The sequence below is a fragment of the Coregonus lavaretus genome (genome assembly GCF_964263955.1).
Source record: "Coregonus lavaretus genome assembly, chromosome: 23".
Taxonomy (NCBI): domain Eukaryota; kingdom Metazoa; phylum Chordata; class Actinopteri; order Salmoniformes; family Salmonidae; genus Coregonus; species Coregonus lavaretus.
In genome coordinates, this window is record NC_140010.1 from 19,170,825 (window position 1) to 19,190,989 (window position 20,165).

The 20,165-nt window shown below is 41.0% G+C and overlaps 1 protein-coding gene across 1 annotated transcript in view; it reads left to right on the forward strand.

Moving 5' to 3' along the window:
- The window catches only part of LOC311098989 (A-type potassium channel modulatory protein DPP6-like), a 73,544-nt gene that overhangs the window by 18,046 nt on the left and 35,333 nt on the right, over positions 1-20,165 (forward strand). The window contains exon 2 of the mRNA XM_084139571.1: positions 18,799-18,913. Coding sequence (XP_083995697.1) covers positions 18,799-18,913 — 115 coding nt within the window. The remainder of the gene's footprint in view (positions 1-18,798; positions 18,914-20,165) is intronic.

Genomic DNA, 20,165 nt, shown 5'->3' on the forward strand with positions numbered 1-20,165 from the left:
CCATAGTGGAGTTTGGAGTGTGACTGTTTGAGGTTGTGGACAGGTGTCTTTTATACTGATAACAAGTTCAAACAGGTGCCATTAATACAGGTAACGAGTGGAGGACAGAGGAGCCTCATAAAGAAGAAGTTACAGGTCTGTGAGAGCCAGAAATCTTGCTTGTTTGTAGGTGACCAAATACTTATCTTCCACCATAATTTGCAAATAAATTCATTAAAAATCCCACAATGTGATTTTCTGGAGAAAAAAAATCTCAATTTGTCTGTCATAGTTGACGTGTACCTATGATGACAATTACAGGCCTCTCTCATCTTTTTAAGTGGGAGAACTTGCACAATTGGTGGCTGACTAAATACATTTTTTCCCCACTGTATCTGTATTCAAAGAATTGTCAAAGGCGTTTGACACTGTGGACCGTACTGTCTTGGTGCAGAGATTGGAATGTATTGGGATTACTGGTCATGCTCTTGAGTGGTTTGTGAACTACCTGTCAAATCGAACCCAGTGTGTTAAGACAGATGGTTGTATGTCGGACACTGTAGAGTTGTGCTCGGGTGTGCCTCAAGGATCCGTTTTAGGTCCCCTTCTGTTTATTATCTATGGGAGACGTGTTGAGACAGATGATTTTTATGCAGATGACACTGTTATCTATTCAAGTGGCAGCAGTTTGACTTTTGAAAATAATCGAACAGCTTTTAACATCATTTTAACAGAATTTGTATGATTTAATCTTGTTCGGAATTCCTCTAAAACAAAATACATGGGATTTTCCAATACTAAACACTCTGAAAACCATGTAATTACTACCTTGGAAGGACATTCTATAGAGCAAGTCAATGTACAAATATCTGGGAGTTTGGTTCAAGTTCTACACTGAAGGCTCTTGACTCTGTGTATCTTGCAGCCCTCTGTTTTTGTCACCAATCAGAGATGTCTAACTCTCCATTGTGCTCTCGGGTGGACATCACTAGCAACACGCAGGCTCACACACTGGTACATTCTTATTTATAAGGCCATTTTAGGAAAACTGCCATTTTATCTATCCTCTCTTCTAGCTCGATCTCAATCTTGTTTTTTGCTAACAGCATGGAAAAGGTCCTGTCATTACTCAGCCCCCTGAATTCCCTCAAAGCCAAACCAAAACTCCAGGACCTGGTGTTCAAAGGACAAATAGATGAACAGGTTGTTGAGGCATGTAGTTGTTTCTGGTAGTCACCCGATGTCACTAGTTTGCGGTGCCTTATGTAAGAAAGCATGTTCAGTGGTGGAAAAAGTACCCAATTGTCATACTTGAGTAAAAGTAAAGGCACCTTAATAGAAAATGGCTCAAGTAAAAATGAAAGTCACCCAGTAAAATACTACTTGAGTAAAAGTCAAAGTATTTGGTTTTAAATATACTTAAGTATCAAAAGTAAATGTAATTACTAAAATATACTTAAGTATCAAAAGTGATATATTAAGCAAACCAGACGGCACCATTTTCTTGTTTTGTTTTTATTTATGGATAGCCAGAGGCACACTCGGACATCATTTACTAACGAAGCATGTGTTTAGTGAGTCCGCCAGATCAGAGGCAGTAGGGATGAATAGGGATATTCTCTTGATAATTGGGTGAATTTGACCATTTTCCTGTCCTGCTAAGCATTCAAAATGTAACGAATACTTTTGGGTGTCAGGGAAAATGTATGGAGTAAAAAGTACATTATTTTCTTTAGGAATGTATTAAAGTAAAAGTTGTAAAAAATATAAATAGTAGAGTAAAGTACAGATACCCAAAAAAACTACTTAAGTAGCACTTAAAATAATTTTTTATGAAGTACTTTACACCACTGAGCATGTTGTTTTACTTTACACATACCACACACATGCCTGCCTGTACGCACACACACACATCCACTGTTTGTTTGCTGTTGTATTTGTACTCTTGCCAGTGTCTTCTGTCTGTGTTGTCCGTTTTGTCTTACATACAGTACCAGTCAAATGTTTGGACACACCTACTTATTCAAGGGTTTTTCTTTATTTTTACTATTTTCTACTTTATAGAATAATAGTGAAGACATCAAAACTATGAAATAACACATATGGAATCATGTAGTAACCACAAAAGTGTTCAAAAAATCTAAATATATTTGAGATTCTTCAAAGTAGCCACCCTTTGCCTTGATGACAGCTTTGCACACTCTTGGCATTCTCTCAACCAGCTTCACCCCGTGCTTCACGGTGGGAACCACACATGCAGAGATCATCCGTTCACCTACTCTGCGTCTCACAAAGACACGGTGGTTGGAACCAACAATCTCAAATTTGGACTCATCAGACCAAAGGACAGATTTCCACTGGTCTAATGTCCATTACTCGTGTTTATTGGCCCAAGCAAGTCTCTTCTTCTTATTGGTATCCTTTATTAGTGGTTTCTTTGTAGGAATTCGACCATGAAGGCCTGATTTCACACAGTCTCCTCTGAAAAGTTGATGTTGATGTGTATGTTACTTGAACTCTGTGAAGCATTTATTTGGGCTGCAATTTCTGAGGCTGGTAAATCTAATGAACTTATCCTCTGCAGCAGAGGTAACTCTGGATCTTCCTTTCCTGTGGCGGTCCTCATGAGAGCCAGTTTCATCATAGCACTTGATGGTTTTTGCGACTGCAGTTGAGGAAACTTTCAAAGTTCTTGAAATTTTCCGGATTGACTGACCGTCATTTCTTAAAGTAATGATGGACTGTTGTTTCTCTTTGCTTATTTGAGCTGCCATAATATGGACTCAGTCTTTTATGAAATAGGGCTATTTTCTGTATACCACTGATTGGCTCAAACACATTAAAAGGAAAGAAATTCCACAAATTAACTTTTAACAAAGCACACCTGTTAATTGAAATGCATTCCAGGTGACTACCTCATGAAGCTGGTTGAGAGAATGCCAAGAGTGTGCAAAGCTGTCATCAAGGCAAAGGGTGGCTACTTTGAAGAATCTCAAATATAAAATATATTTTGATTTGTTGAACACTTTTTTTGGTTACTACATGATTCCATATGTGTTATTTCATAGTGTTGATGTCTTCACTATTATTCTACAATGTAGAAAATAGTAAAAATAAAGAAAAACCCTTGAATGAGTAGGTGTGTCCAAACTTTTGACACGAGGCCTTTTGCCTCTTGCCACGCCGTCATTGTAAATAAGAATTTGTTCTTAATTGACTTGCCTGGTTAAATAAAGGTAAAAAATATATATAAAACATAAATATAGATCATTTCGTCAGGGGCTTTCTCTGGGGTGTTGAGATCTTCAATTGGAAATTCATTCAAACAGTTGAATATGTATAAACCTTCTCTTTCGTCTTGTCGCCTTGAGAGTTTCAGCTGCTTGCACTGCTCTGAAAATAATGCATTTCCGAAATGACTCATGATTATGTTTTTGTGTGTTCAGGAAGTGTTTTTCAGTTGTTGATAAGTGACAAATAAGAGATTGATGTTTGTGTTATAGTTCTTGGTGGCACAGCTGTGGACAGATAGAGATGCACTTTGTTGCATTGAGTTTGGGTTCACTTTTCTGGCAGTAACACAAGCTGAAAGACCTCCTGCAGTCAGTCTTATAGACAGTACACACACTGTCCCTTTGTGCTCAAGGTCAGATATCAATTTACTGATGGTAACTGAAGAGGAAGTACAAACACATGCACGCATGCAGGCACACACTGACGCATGTACATACAGGCACACACACACACAGGCACACACACTCACTCAAAAGAAGGAAGCGAAGGATGAATTCCCTCATGTATTTTTGTATTTGTTTTGTTTCTGATTACTTTTCTGTGTGGCATTGATGGAATCATACAGTCTACACGTATGAATTGTTAGGAATCTCACCAATTGTCCATTGCAAGGTAGGAGGTTACCCCAGTTATCACTGTAGCAGAACAGAACGTTCTTTAGGTGTAGCTCATGAGAGAACATCGATATTAAATAGAAAAAAAGAAGGGAAGCGCTGCTAGGGTACACAATAGTAGGTCTTTGTAGATAGAAGGTGCTCTTTGGTAAAAGGGGTAAATTGTTCATCAAAAAGAAAGGAGGACCAAGGCACTCTTCATATATCTTTGTACTCCCTGATGAATGCCATGCAGCCAAAATGCATCAGTTATAACATCTTGTTCCATTGAACATGTCATACAAATAAAGTGCCTTGGTCCTTTCTTTTTGATAGAGAAAACAAGAAATCACAGAAAGGATTAAAAGGCTGAGGGATTAATAATTTAATAGATTTTGTCTGGATTCTAAAAGAGGACAACACAATGCACTTGTTTTATTCTTGTGCATTTCACCATTGTATTTCAACACAGTGAAAGGACACTTGTATGAGTTATTTCAGTGAACTCAGCTGAACTGAGCAACACTAATAAGTTGTGATGATTTCTGGAGTTTAGGCTATGTGTGCCTTCACTTTTCTGAATCTATCAAACGTGTTTTCCTTTGCTGAGTACAGTACTCTATTTTGTATGGAAAGGGTACATTTACATTTACATCATTTAGCAGACGCTCTTATCCAGAGCGACTTACAAATTGGGCAGGGTACACCTTGATTTGTAGGCCTACCCATCTTTCAACATAAATATTATACCCTCCAATCAGAATTGACCTCTTTTTATCATTATGTCCACAGCAGGTATTTGATTCAAAGAGCAGTTGATGCCCATTGTCCTCAGACAATAGACTTAATTGGCCCTATTCAGACCTTGATTGACTGCAGGAGGACAGAAGGGTCCAAGTTTCCAAATGGAGCAGCTGGACAGTGCCGGTGGCACACTGAATAGCCTCAGACAGATGCCCTAGCTGTTTTATCTTTATCTTTATCTCTGCATTGTTTGAAAAGGACCCGTAAGTAAGCATTTTACTGTTAGTCTACACCTGTTGTTTACAAAGCATGTGACAGATAACATTTAATTTGATACGTAAACTCAATACCCTGCTGGGCTGGCATGCATTCTTCATCTTACTAGTTAACGCCCATGACTTATTGATGATGGCGTTTCAGGGGAGAAGTTTACCCCCACACACCGGGAAGGGCTTGACCCCTCTCAGGCCATCGCTATGGTTTTGTGACAGTTGAGTGATAGATCATGTGACAGGTGTCTGATGACTACCAGGCTAACCTGGCTGGAATTGCATGGTCACATTTTCAAGTGTTTACTCCTGTGTTTCAGACCGTTGACTACAAGTCTCTCCACTCTCCAATCATTTTCTTAAACCCCATATGTATCTGTTCCCTATCCACCTGTCAGAGATACAGCACCCCCTGTCTTCACTGACATTTTCAACCTCTCTCTGACCGAGTCTGTAATATCTACAGTACCAGTCAAAAGTTTGGACACACCTACTCATTAAACGTTTTTCCTTTCTTTCTTACTATTTTCTACATTGTAGTCCCACTAAGGGCAATCCAGATGGGATGGCGTATCGCTGCAGAATGCTGTGGTAGCCATGCTGGTTAAGTGTGCCTTGAATTATAAATAAATCACTGACAGTGTCACCAGCTAAGCACCATTACACCTCCTCCTCCATGCTTCACAGTGGGAACCACACATGTGGAGATCATCCGTTTTCTACTCTGTGTCTCACAAAGACAAGGCGGTTGGAACCAAAAATCTCACATTTTGACTCATCAGACCAAAGGACAGATTTCCACCAGTCTAATGTCTATTGCTCGTGTTTCTTGGCCCAAGCAAGTCTTTCTTCTTATTGGTGTCCTTTAGTAGTGGTTTCTTTGCAGCAATTTGACCATGAAGGCCTGATTCACGCAGCCTCCTCTGAACAGTTGATGTTGAGATGTGTCTGTTACTTGAACTCTGTGAAGCATTTATTTGGGCTGCAATTTCTGAGGCTGGTAACTCTAATGAACTTCTCCTCTGCAGCAGAGGTAACTCTGGGTCTTCCTTTCCTGTGGCGGTCCTTATGAGAGCCATTTTCATCATAGCGCTTGATGGTTTTTGCGACTGCACTTGAAGAAACTTTCAAAGTTCTTGAAATGTTCCGGATTGACTGACCTTCATGTCTTAAAGTAATGATGGACTGTCATTTCTCTTTTCTTATTTGAGCTGTTCTTGCCATAATATGGACTTGGTCTTTTACCAAATAGGGCTATCTTCTGTATACCACCCATACCTTGTCACAACACAACTGATTGGCTCAAACGCATTAAGGAAAGAAATTCCACAAATTAACTTTTAAGAAGGCACACCTGTTAATTGAAATGCATTCCAGGTGACTACCTCATGAAGCTGGTTGAGAGAATGCCAAGAGTGTGCAAAGCTGTCATCAAGGCAAAGGGTGGCTACACTTTTTTGGTTACTACATGATTCCATATGTGTTATTTCATAGTTTTGATGTCTTCACTATTATTCTACAATGTAGAAAATAGTAAAAAAAATAAAGAAAAACCCTTGAATGACTAGGGTGTCCAAACTTTTGACTGGTACTGTACATGTTTCAAGCAGACCACCATAGTCCCTGTGCCCAAGAAAGCAAAGGTAACCTGCCTAAATGACTACCGCCCCGTAGCACTCACGTCGGTAGCCATGAAGTGCTTTGAAAGTTTGGTCATGGCTCACATCAACACCATCATCCCGGAAACCCTAGACCCACTCCAATTTCGCATACCGCCACAACAGATCCACAGATGACGCAATCTCAATCGCACTCCACACTGCCCTTTCCCACCTGGACAAAAGGAACACCTATGTGAGAATGCTGTTCATTGACTACAGCTCAGCGTTCAACACCATAGTGCCCACAAAGCTCATCACTAAGCTAAGGAACCTGGGACAAACACCTCCCTCTGCAACTGCATCCTGGACATCCTGACAGGCTGCCCCCAGGTGGTAAGGGTAGGCAACAACACATCTGCCAGGCTGATCCTCAACATGGGTTCTTCTGTACTTCCTGTTCACCCACGACTGCGTGGCCAAGCACGACTCCAACACCATCATTAAGTTTGCTGACGGCACAACGGTGGTAGTCCTGATCACCGACAACGATGAGACAGCCTATAGGGAGGAGGTCAGAGACCTGGCAGTGTGGTGCCAGGACAACAACCTCTCCCTCAACGTGAGCAAGACAAAGATGATTGTGGACTACAGGAAAAGGAGGGCCGAACACGCCCCCATTCACATCGGCTGTAATGGAGCGGGTCAAGAGTTTCAAGTTCCTAGGTGTCCACATCACAATCTATCATGGTCCAAACACACCAAGAAAGTCGTGAAGAGGGCACTACAACGCCTTATCCCCCTCAGGAGACTGAAAAGATTTGGCATGGGTCCCCAGATCCTCAAAAGGTTCTACAGCTGCACCATCGAGAGCATCCTGACTGGTTGCATCACTGCCTGGTATGGCAACTGCTACAGAGGGTAGTGCGTACTGCCCAGTACATCCCTGTGGCCAAGCTTCCTGCCATCCAGGACCTCCATACCAGGTGGTGTCAGAGGAAGGCCCAAAAAAATGTCAAAGACTCCAGTCATCCAAGTCATAGACTGATCTCTCTGATACCGCACGGCAAGCGGTACGGGAGTGCCAAGTCTAGGTCCAAAAGGCTCCTTAACAGCTTGTACCCCCAAGCCATAAGACTGCTGAACAATTAATGAAATGGCCACCCAGACTATTTGACCCCCCCCGACTTCCAGGACTGACCTGGTTCCTGTGGAACATCCATTTTACACTACACAGCAGAGAGGGGTAGAGACAGAGAGATGGAGACAGAGAGATGGAGAGAGAGACTGAGAGCCAGAGAGAGACATTTTGAGAAGTAAAGCCACTCATGTAGAGGTGCAGGGACTAGGTGGATGGCTCACTCTTACAGCCCACATCTGAAAATAGAATGCAGAAGACAACAAATGGAAATATGTTATTTTCCCTTGGTGGTTTCATATTATTTTTGTTTAGTCAGTTGGGGGAGGGAGAGAACAAAAGAGAGAGAGAGAGATGCACTACCGGGGCTTTGTTTTGGTGTGGTGTCTTTCTACTGAGAACAGCGGAGGTGAAAATGGCTCTGGTCCTCATTTATTTATGGACCCTTTTATTGTTATCAAACTCGGTGCATGCTGGCTTGCTTTTCACACAGGCTAACACATGAGGACAGCCTAATTCATGAGACTTCCCTTGCCGTGCCCAAATAAGCGCTCCCAAGAGTTCTACACTTCCTGTTCAGAGGAAGTATTCTTGACCCTTTGTGGGTTCATGCCCCCTTTTGGTGAGGGTGGATGAGTTTACCTTCTGGGGAAAAGCCAAAGTTGGAGTTTGTACAGAGTTTGTGTAATGTAGAGCTGGAGCATACAGATCTTAATTTGATCACTCTTGTTGCTGAGAATGTTCCTGTACAGCAGGAAATGCCAACGTTAAGTGTATTTGAGTTTTAAAAAGGCTTCTAACGTTTTTAATTTCCACTTGGAAATTTCAGACTTGATTTGCCCTAATGAAAAATGTATCAACCCCTACAAAAATGTCAATTAATTATCATCCACCTAATCATTCAAATGTCCTGTTGCTGCAGTATTATATTCCTGTTGTAGCAAAATGGCTCAAATTAACATCCTACATCAGTATGGCTTGTTTGTTGGCAGATAAGACAAAAATAACATCTGTCTGAGTTTTGTCTGCCTCTATTATTCTATGGGGAGGGTTGTTGGTTGGTGGCAATGGAGTTCTTGGTACATAGTTTTTATTAACTTCAGTAGAGTATTTTCAGTCTTTGTTAGCTCAGAATTCTTCCCTTTGTTGAGATGGTAAACAACAACAGATGTACAGTGAGGGGGAAAAAGTACTTGATCCCCTGCTTATTTTGTACGTTTGCCCACTGACAGACATGATCAGTCTATAATTTTAATGGTAGGTTTATTTGAACAGTGAGAGACAGAATAACAACAAAAGAATCCAGAAAAATGCATGTCAAAAATGTTATCAATTGATTTGCATTTTAATGAGGGAAATAAGTATTTGACCCCTCTGCAAAACATGACTTAGTACTTGGTGGCAAAACCCTTGTTGGCAATCGCAGAGGTCAGACGTTTCTTGTAGTTGGCCACCAGGTTTGCACACATCTCAGGAGGGATTTTGTCCCACTCCTCTTTGCAGATCTTCTCCAAGTCATTAAGGTTGCATATTGTACAAACTAATTTAGAGAATTTATGTTGATTTTAGAGTACATGTTTATGAATGGCAAAGTGTTTGTGGTCCTGTGTGGTACTGTGTGGCTCAGTTGGTTGAGCATGGTGCTCACAATGCCAAGCTTCAATTAATGCTGGGGCTTTCCATACGAAAAATGTATGCACACATGACTGTAAGTCACTTTGGATAAAAGTGTCTGCTAAGTGGCATATATTATTTATTCATATTTTTCCATCCAATTTGACTCTTTCAGTGCATTAAGGAGTATGAACACATGTCATTTGGTCCTTTGTATTTAGTACAGGTACTGTGTGTCTGCAGGCTACAAACACAAACAACCTGGTACGGTTTATGTGGAGGCAATGGGCCTAAATTCACACATTGTCACAGCAGCGTTTGCTCTATTGTTGATAGAGGATGAGATATGGAGGGGAATGACAGTAGCTAGCAGTAACCAGGTGGGTGGTTCAGATGACACCAGCAGCTGGCAGGTGTTGGTGAACTGAGGAACTGTTGGCCGACACACAGGTTGCTACAGGAACTGAGAAGCACACAAACAAACGAGATAGAAATAGTTTATTGTTCTAAGGAGATGTAGTGTTGGCATCTTGTATAAAGATAACTGCATTTTTTGATTAGGAAGTAAGGTGTAGGGGTGTTTCTGAAATACTTCCAATTTTGTTTACTTCTCCCAAGGCACATACAGGCCCGCCCCAAACCCATGTTGAACAGCCCTGCTGTGAGCATGTTGATGACATAAAGGGAAGGAGTAGACTTGAAGGGAGGAGAAGACTCCCCAGCTAGCACATAACGTTCTGAGAACCATATGTTTCTTAGAGCTTGGTGAGAGTGTGGTTGTCCGATGGTTATTTTGCATACAACCTTCCCACAACCTTCTGGGAATGGTGCAGGATAGTTGCTTGGCTTTGGAACATTCTCAGCACATTTAAGGAACTTGACAAAAAAACATTATTTTCTTGGTACGTATTTCATTGCTTTAACAGAATGTTTCCTAAAAGTTCAAACATGGTTACATTTCATTTCAATTTTGGTAATGTTCTAGGAATATTGTCCAACAGGTTTGACATTCAGAGAATGTTAACAAACAACGTTCTTCTGTGGGAAATTCTTTACTTCAGCATAACGTTTCCTACAGGTTTCCTCATGGTTCTATTTAAAGTCATGTTTTCAAATTGTTCCGAGAACGTTAAGAAAACGTTCCATAAAAACCACAAGAAATCTTTAGTAACGTTCTGAGAATGTTATTTTAAAACATTCATGACGGACTGAAGATGGCAGTGCTGAATGCCTCGTGAGAAAAACGTAGGATTCAATGTCCCTAAAACCGACTAAATAGTAGCACTTTACGCTGACACTGATCTGCTCACTCCTGGGCAATAACATCCAAGCTGGATAACAACTCAAAACAACATATAAGGCTAGAGAAGTTTGACAAATACTACCAACACTGTCAACGCCAAAACATGTTAGAGAGTAGACTAACCACGGAAAGCATGGAGAACCAAACTCCAAAAGAAAACTATGAGACTCCTCGACAGACACAGATTAACTGCTGGGCTACCTGTAGTATGTGGGGTATGTGCGTGTGTATATGTGGGGATGTGCGGGTGTGTTGGAAAATGGGGTGCCCGAGTGTTTGTGATTGGAAAAGTGTGATGAGTTGAAAGTGAGTGAGCAAAGAACTTGGTTGCAATTGTCAGAACCCATGTGTGTCTGCGAGCAGGTGTTGTGACCGAGCGAGAGAGTCTCCACTTTTGCGCAGACGTGATATATACGTTTAAAAATAAATTACAAATATTTCATTTATTTTTGTCCTATCATGATGGAACGGTGCCCAACCCTACCTGCCCTAGACACCCACCTGAGCAACCCACCCACTAACGAGAAGTCCTTACCCGTTTTATAGGCCTACCGCAAGTAGCCTACACAGCCAAGACAGAAAGATTAACGCGGTCAGAGACCCACTAAAGCAGTACCGCTCCCTCGTGTCTGAGTCTGCCTGGCAGGGTTGGCCCAACAAAGCCAAAGCCCCTGGATGGGAGAGCATAATGTACAATGATTTTCTCAAAGCTGCTTATGAGAACCTTGATGACTTCTCAGAGAGGGGGCAAATTATTGTGGCCCTGGCGGCACAGAATAATCAAGTGATCTGACAGCACAGAGGTGCCTGGGAAGAAGGGTCACAACGGGGGACCAGCAGGTGTGTATGTTGGGGAAAAGGGGGGTTTCCGAACTCCATCAGCTAGGACTAGACATTGGTTAATCAAATCTTCCCATTCCTTTTCAATTTGTCATGCCTTCTCAAACAGCTACAATGGTATACACATTCACACATCAAGTCTACTCTTGAGTTGGGCTCAGGGATGGAACAACTATTGAACAACTGAGCTTGTGTTTGTGTAGGTCGGTCTATGTGTGGAAGGGGACAGAGTGGTAGAGGTGTTTGTGGGGGTAGGGTGTGTGCGTGTATGCATCCCACATCCGTTGCTACGTGGTATTGATTGTAGTGATAGTATACAGTGGTTCCTCAATTAAAAGTTTAGCGCTCATGCCACAACAGTTTGTTGTAGATGGTGGCAGATGGTGGTAAATTGCGTCATTCTTTCATCGTGCCACACTGTCACAAGGAGGAGTTAGAACACTGATCTATTGGTAGTCTAAACTGTGGCACAAATTGGGGGATTTTTCACACCTAGCTGAGCCATTAGACTATCCTTTTGTAAATTAATGGAAGTGTGAATGTTTCAGTTCGAGAGTCTCTCTCCTCTGGCACTAGAGTCCTGCATCAGGCAACAACAACAAAAAATTGCTGGCGGTGGTCCCGGAGTTGAGAGAGAACTTGGGTAAATGCTATGCGCAATTACTCTTGCGATTCTGACTGACGATTTTTGAAAAATAGGATACTTGTGCCTTACAGCCCATTACATAAACGAAGAGTGGGTGTTATCCACCATGGAGTGGGACAGTGCAGCTCAAAACTGCAGATAACATAAGGCCAGTTATTGTGAAAGAATATACTTGTGGATCTTGTTGATTTCCTCTCGCTTCAAGAGGCCTACTGTCCACCTGGTAATTGTGTGGCGTCACCTACAGATGGATTTGTGGTTTCAGAGAGAAGCCAGCTGCAAGCCTGTGACCAGGCACGGTGGGCTTTTGGTTTCTCGCCCTCTAAAAACAGAAATAAATAATTATAAATAACAAACTGGCTTTATTTACCACAGTGTGAAAGAGTGATAGCCCCTCTATATAGTTTCTGAAACACAGAGTCCTTCTTTGCTGATGTGAAGAAGAAACTGAATGAAAGAGAGTCCAGCGAGGACAGGAAGGGGGATCATATTTTCAAGACCTGAGCTACTTAATTTATTTATGAAATGTACTCATTTATTTAGGCAATTTAATATATTCGTTTAGGCTTGGCCTATTTAGTAGGCTATTTTATAGCATACAACTATATTAGTCAGCATAAAGCTGAGTGACTCACTCATTCGTGGCTTTGGATCAAAATAAAAAGTACCAACATTTTTTCTGATTGTCTTTAATTAAGAGATGTTTTGACCAAGTTAATCTGCTCATGTTGTGTGAATGTAAACGAAATAAAGAAAATAAATCCTATTCATAATGAGTAATCAGATGCGTGTTGCAAGCTTGTCATTTTTCTTTTATTAAATTTTTTTGTACGATTATTTTCTATTTTTTTAGACAACACAAGCTTAGAAAGTGTTGATAGGGGACAGAATGCGGTCGGCCCATCAAATAATTAGCATACACATTACTGTTACAGAATTTCCACGTGGGCGAGGATTCTGGACATTTAATCAAAGGCTACTGGATGACAACTTGTTTTTAACCAAGCACTTTCAAATGTGCACCCTGATTAATTATCTAGTCATATCCCAGTTTACCTATTTAGTTATGGCCCTGCCTACAGCGAACAACTAGTTTTTTTAAATTATATGAGCAACAAATATTCCACTTTATTTGGAACAGCAAACCAGATAAAATTAAACAGGCCTATTTATATATGAATTTGGAGGGCTACAATTATTAAAGATTAAAGCATTGAACCTCTCACTAAAGGCTTCAGTCATACAAAAGTTATACTTAAATCCAAACTGGTTCTCCAGCAGATTAGTATGAATGGCTCAACCCTTTGTCCAAAAATGGCCTTTTACTCTTTCTCCAGATTACAACCTCTCACTTTCGGTTATTTGAAAAGGAAATAATAATCTCCAATCTCCAAAATATTACTATTTTTAAAACAAGCCATAGAAAGCTGTGTGCAATTTCATTTTCATCCACCAGAAAATATGGAACAAATATTACAACAAACATTATGGTTAAACTAAAAAAATACATTATATTTGGATTATACTTTTTTTTCCAGTATAATCTTTTTTTATGATATCATAAAAAGGAGTGGTGGAGTTACAGTGCATTCGGAAAGTATTCAGACCCCTTGACTTTTTCCACATTTTGTTACGTTACAGCCTTTACTTTTTTCCCTCATCACACACAATACCCCATAATGACAAAGCAAAAACAGGTTTAATACATAAATAAAAACTGAAATATCACATTTACGTAAGTATTCAGACCCTTTACTCAGTACTTTGTTGAAGCACCTTTGGCAGTGATTACAGCCTCGGGTTGTCTTGGATATGACGCTACAAGCTTGGCACACCTGTATTTGGGGAGTTTCTCCCATTCTTCTCTGCAGATCCTCTCAAGCTCTGTCAAGTTGGATGGGGAGCGTTGCTGCACAGCTATTTTCAGGTCTCTCCAGGGTTGTTCAATCAGGTTCAAGTCTGGACTCTGGCTGGGTCACTCAAGGACATTCAGAGACTTGTCCCGAAGCCACTCCTGTGTTTTCTTGGCTGTGTGCTTAGGGTCGTTGTCCTGTTGGAAGGTGAACTTTCGCCCCAGTCTGAGTTCCTGAGCACTCTGGAGCAGGTTTTCATCAAGGATCTCTCTGTACTTTGCTCCGATCATCTTTGCCTCGATCCTGACTAGTCTCCCAGTCCCTGCCGCTGAAAAACATCCCAACAGCATGATGCTGCCACCACCATCCTTCACCGTAGGGATGGTGCCAGGTTTCCTCCAGACGTGACGCTTGGCATTCAGGCCAAAGAGTTCAATCTTGGTTTCATCAGACCAGACAATCATGTTTCTCATGGTCTGAGAGTCCTTTAGGTGCCTTTTGGCAAACTCCAGTGGGCTGTCATATGCCTTTTTACTGAGGAGAGGTTTCTGTCTGGCCACTCTACCATAAAGGCCTGATTGGTGGAGTGCTGCAGAGATGGTTGTCCTTCTGGAAGGTTCTCCCATCTCCACAGAGGAACTCAGAGCTCTGTCAGAGTGACCATCGGGTTCTTGGCCAAGGCCCTTCTCCCCCGATTGCTAAGTTTGGCCGGGCGGCCAGCTCTAGGAAGAGTCTTGGTGGTTCCAAACTTCTTCCATTTAAGAATGTTGTAGGCCACTGTGTTCTTGGGGACCTTCAATGCTGCAGAAATGTTTTGGTATCCTTCCTCAGATCTGTGCCTCGACACAATTCTGTCTTGGAGCTCTACGGACAATTCCTTCGACCTCATGGCTTGGTTTTTGCTCTGACATGCACTGTCAACTGTGGGACCTTATATAGACAGGTGTGTGACTTTCCAAATCATGTCCAATCAATTGAATGTACCACAGGTGGACTCCAATCAAGTTGTAGAAACATCTCAAGGATGATCAATGGAAACAGGATGCACTTGAGTTCAATTTCGAGTCTCATACTTATGTAAATAAGATATTTCTGTTTTTTTAGATTTAATACATTTGCAAAAATGTCTAAAAACCTGTTTTCGCTTTGTCATTATGGGGTATTGTGTGTAGATTGATGAAGAATTTGTTTTATTTAATCAATTTTAGAATAAGGCTGTAACGTAACAAAATGTGGAAAAAGTCAAGGGGTCTGAATACTTTCTGAAGGCACTGTCTGTCACACATGCAGCTAACAAAAATATATGGCAATGTCTGCTCTATCCAAAATTACAACCAACTGATTGCAGCATTACTGCAAAAATGTTGGAGGGAAGCGGAAGGGGGAGAAGGTAAGGAACTTGTCTGTCGGCCCTGCATTAAAGACCAAAAATTGGATAAATAAAAAGTATACCAGTTCCATTCAAGAACCAAAAAATGTACAGCTGCGCCATACAGGTTGCTAAATAGTTGGATGAGATTTTCGATGTGCCGATTCCATGGCACATGGTTTATGAACTGATAGACAAGAAAATGAGTTTTAACACATTTAAATTCTTGCAACCAATAGAATGTTATGTATATGGGGGATACAACCATCCCAGCTCTGCAGAATTTGCTGCGAAGAGACATAATCATTAGATAATTTGTTTTGGTACTGGCAAAAAAATCACATTTACCTAAAACTAACTCTGCAAATAGCACTGCTGGTGACTTTAAAATCAATAATATAATAATGCTCTTTGTAAAAATGTTCATCTTTAATTTACAATCTGTAGAAACGATGAGAAAAAAGTTCTGAACTTTTGTAAAATATCACAGCACAGTTATAGCACAAATATATGGCAAGTAGATATCCAAACTGGATGGTTTTCAGATATGGATTGGTAGCTGATGGGTGGACCTAAAAAGGGGAACTAATGTAAAATGTACTGTGTCTGGAAAATGTATATAGTATGTATAAGCTGGAAGTAGAAGTCTAAGTATTGTTGTCCATTAGTTTACTCCAATTAGGGTGGTAGGGTTAGGGGAAAATAATAAAGAAGAATAAAAACTAACATACATTCCTTTCTCAGAACGTGAATAAAACTTTCCATAAAAACCACAAGAAAACTTTAGTAACATTCAGAGAACGTTCTAAGATTATTTAAAAACATATAAATTCCGTTCTCAGCATCAACAAAACTCTCTCTATCCTCTATCTTGTTAGGTGTGTTTAGGTGTGTTGGCTGCGCCCACTAATTCGCCACATCTGCTCTTAATGAGTGCTTGTTTCCTTTCAAATGTGGTCTGTTTGAATAGAGTATAGAGAACAGAAGATTATAGGTTCCAATCTCACGGCTGCCGTGTCACAATAAAAACATGTGTTTGCTGATTAATGGCTAACGGAATGACTTTCCATGTGTTCTATCTCTGCTTGGAGTTGAAAAATGTTAACCAAAAATAAGCTAGCAGTGTTATTTAAAGTCTTACTGTAAGTTATTAAAAAATCACCAAATAACCTATAATTTTTGTTCTCAGAGCTTTAATAAAACCTCCCAGGAAAACTTATAAGGAACCAGAGTAAAAAGTTCTCAGAACCCTCCCTGCAACCTAAAAATCAACATTTCCAGAACAGGCGAAATTTTCACTTCTGTTCTCAGAACGTATAAAATTAACTTTCAATTTTACCAGTCAGGAAACGTATGGCTTTGCATTGACAACCAATGTGAAACCAAAAACATACGTTCCTACAACTTCCAAGGAACCAAATGTGCTAGCGAGAATGAATATTCACACAGGCTAGTTAGACTGGCGTCAATATGGCTGGTATGGTTATGCTGAGTAAAGGCTTTTAGTGTGGCAAAGAGCCAACATGTCATGTTTATGGATCCCAACTATGTTACCTCTGCTGTAGGTTCTATTATCACCGAGCCGTAACCTTGACACTCTCAAAGGCTCTCTTCAAAGTGTTCAAAATGGAATTCTCACCTGAACCTTTGCAGTGTACTGTAGATATCTATGGGCCTTGATCTGTATATTTGATCTGCATAGCATATTATTCCTTTGTTTATTACTTGTGGAGGTCAGAGGGCAGCAGACAGTGATTTCCTGATGAACCCACAGTGTTAGGGCTTTAGGTGATAACACAGGCAGATTCATTTCCTCTATCTCAGACCCTTATCTCACTATCAGTTTAATATGAGGGAGATGCCACCACCACCACCACCATGGCCTCAGACAGAAAGATGCAGAGCAACACTGATCCATATTAATCTAGAGCTGTTGATTGCCTTGTTCCCAATTAAGCCTGATCTCTAACTGCCCACAGTGACATGCTGTGCTCCAGCCACTGCTCAGAGCTCAGTGGAGGGGAGAGAGACATACCCTAATGAGGAGACACTGTGCAGGGGCCTCTGCATTAATCAGTTTAGCCTACTTCCAGATCTTTAAGTGCTTTAGCCAACTCGGTTGTCATGCCTCTGGAAGTAGGCTAAACTGGAACCAGGCTAAAATCAGCCTTGGAGACCAACAGATACAGCAAAGTCTTAACACTGATTCACCTATAGGACACTCATCCCTCTACACTCAGAACATATCAAAGACCAGAATCTCATGAACTAATCATGCTGGGCTTTTTATATCTGCAAATGAGATGGTGTGCAGTGAGGTATCTGCCTCAGTTTACATTCGATTGGCAGTCTTATCGGGTAACCAATACAGCCACTGCACCTCCATAGGGGTACAGTTAGGTTTTGTATGTCATGTGGAATTGACTGTATGTGTTTAGAGTAATAGGGTTGATAGACCATCTACTGTCTGTTTGGCTCTGAGGAGAGGAGAGGCTCATTATTTTGCTCACTCTGTGTGCCTGTTGTCTCTTGTTCTGCATGGAGCAAGAGCACATAGTACATATGCCACTCCACCCAGGCAAAGAGGCTGCAAATAGACTCATCCTGAGCACTAGGACCATGGGGTAGTGTAATACAATACTAGATGAGGTAGAATGACTGTAGAAGCTGCAGGATAGTGATCTGTCCTACAGAGAGAGTGGAATGGAAAGGGAACGGTGTAAAGGTGTGAATGACTCTGGGGATGTGCTCAGATGCTCTGGATCTCCCAACGCAGCACATTTTAACATAAGGAACTGTCTTCAGCGTATTCTTGTTTTTTCCTGTCAGTTCCCCAATCAGAGCTTATTCTGTCACTTAGATTCCCACTAGGTTCTTTCAACAGCTGTGTGGCTGAGCGCCTGTCACAGGAGTACTGCAGTAGTAGCACAAACACAGTCAGTGGGTACGTTTACATGCACAGTAATAATTTGACATTAAACTGATTATGGCAGTAGGCAGATTATGCAGTAGTCATGTAAACACCTTACTCTGCTTATCTTAATCGGCATAAGGTCAAAATCAAAGTAAGGATACACCGATTAAAACACCTGGTTTCTGAGCAATCTTTAGAATTATTAGGACATGTAAACACCTTAATTGTATTTGATCAGCGCATGTGCTAGCACCAGCCGAGCGAGCCTCCCTCTTTAGCGTGAGTGAAGTGAGTTCGGAACAACTGAATGTATGCGTCTTAGAAGTAGTTTTCACATACAAACTCAGAATCAAATATGCTTACCAAAAATTACATGTTCGCTGTGGTAGAACATTTATTTTGATTGGCGATTTTCTGTATTTGTCAGAGTGCCATCAGGTAGCCTGATTTCAGATGTGTTCACGTAAACGGGAATATTAGTGAAATCGTTCTTCTTGCAAAGCATGTAAACGTTTTAATCGAACTATTATATTCATCTGATTATCCACAATAATCGCATTATTGTGTGTATGTAACCGTACTCATTGCCTCCACTTCATTCTCCCCCATTGACCCCTATTAACTTGTGTGTGTTTGTGTTGCAGGACCTGGTGAGCAGTGCCCCTCCACAGAGGAACTGGAAGGGGATAGTCATCGCCCTGCTGGTCATCTGCATCATCTTGTCTCTGATCGTCACATCCGTCATCCTGCTCACCCCAAGTATGTAACACACAATGCTGCATCACACTACACACACTCAGCTATATTACTACACAAACACAACACCACACTCATAATAACACAAACACACTCAGCTATATTACAATACGCTTAGAAACACCTATTACACTCCGCTAGATTACACCACACACTCTCTCAGATACATAACACTACAAACACAGCATCACTTCCCTAACACACACTTTGTAAGCATAGCAACCGTCAAGATGTATGACGGATGGGGCAGGAAGCTGCAAACGTTGTTAAATCAAGTCATTCTCATACAGATGTGGGACCTTAATTTGATCACCCTATTGTTGCAGGAAATGTCCTGCACAGCAGAAAATGCTAATTTGTAGTGTATTCAAGGTTTTTAAAAAGTTTGTAATTTCCACTTTAAAATGTCTGACTTGATTTGCCTTAACTAAAAATGTATCAACCCCTACAAAAATTTCCATTAATTATAATCCACACAATAATTAACATTTCCTGTTGCTGCTGGATTATTTTCCTGCTGTGAGAAACTAGTCAAATTAAGATCCTACATCTGTACCTGAGTCAGGCCACCAAAAGAAAACGTATAGTTAGGGATTGCAATTGGCCTTGCTAGCAGACAGCCCAGTAGGTCATTTCATTTCATAAGCCCGTTCATTCAAAGACAGACAGGAGTAGAGATGGTGATGTTGAGATGAGTCAGCTTGGAGATTGCATATTGGTTTTTCAGAAAGACGAGGTGAGGTCATCCTCTCACTAGGTAATGGGGCTTTAATGTAAAATGTCATTCAGTCTTGTTTAATGGAGATTATTATGCAGTAATAGCTCTAGTCATTTGTACAATTGCCAGTGCATCAGAGGTGCTATTTGCCAGAATGGCGCCAGAGGAGATGGCTGCCATTTTACGGGCTCCTAACCAATTGTGCTATTGTGTGTGATTTTTCACATTATTTGTAACTTATTTTGTACATAATGTTTCTTCAATCGTCTCTTATGACCGAAAAGAGCTTCTGGATATCAGTACAGCGATTACTCACCTCGTACTGGACGAAGATTTTTCTTTAACGAGTCGGACGTGAAGGACTTTCTTCAAACATACGACAAGGCCCAAATCCCCGTCATTCGCATGAGAAAGAGACTGAGATATCGGTGATGTAGGTCGGGATGCCTTGTAAGGATTCGACGGCGAGTGTGTAATCTGCCTCTACCATCTGTCCTATTAGCCAACGTACAATCATTGGATACCAAAATAGACAAA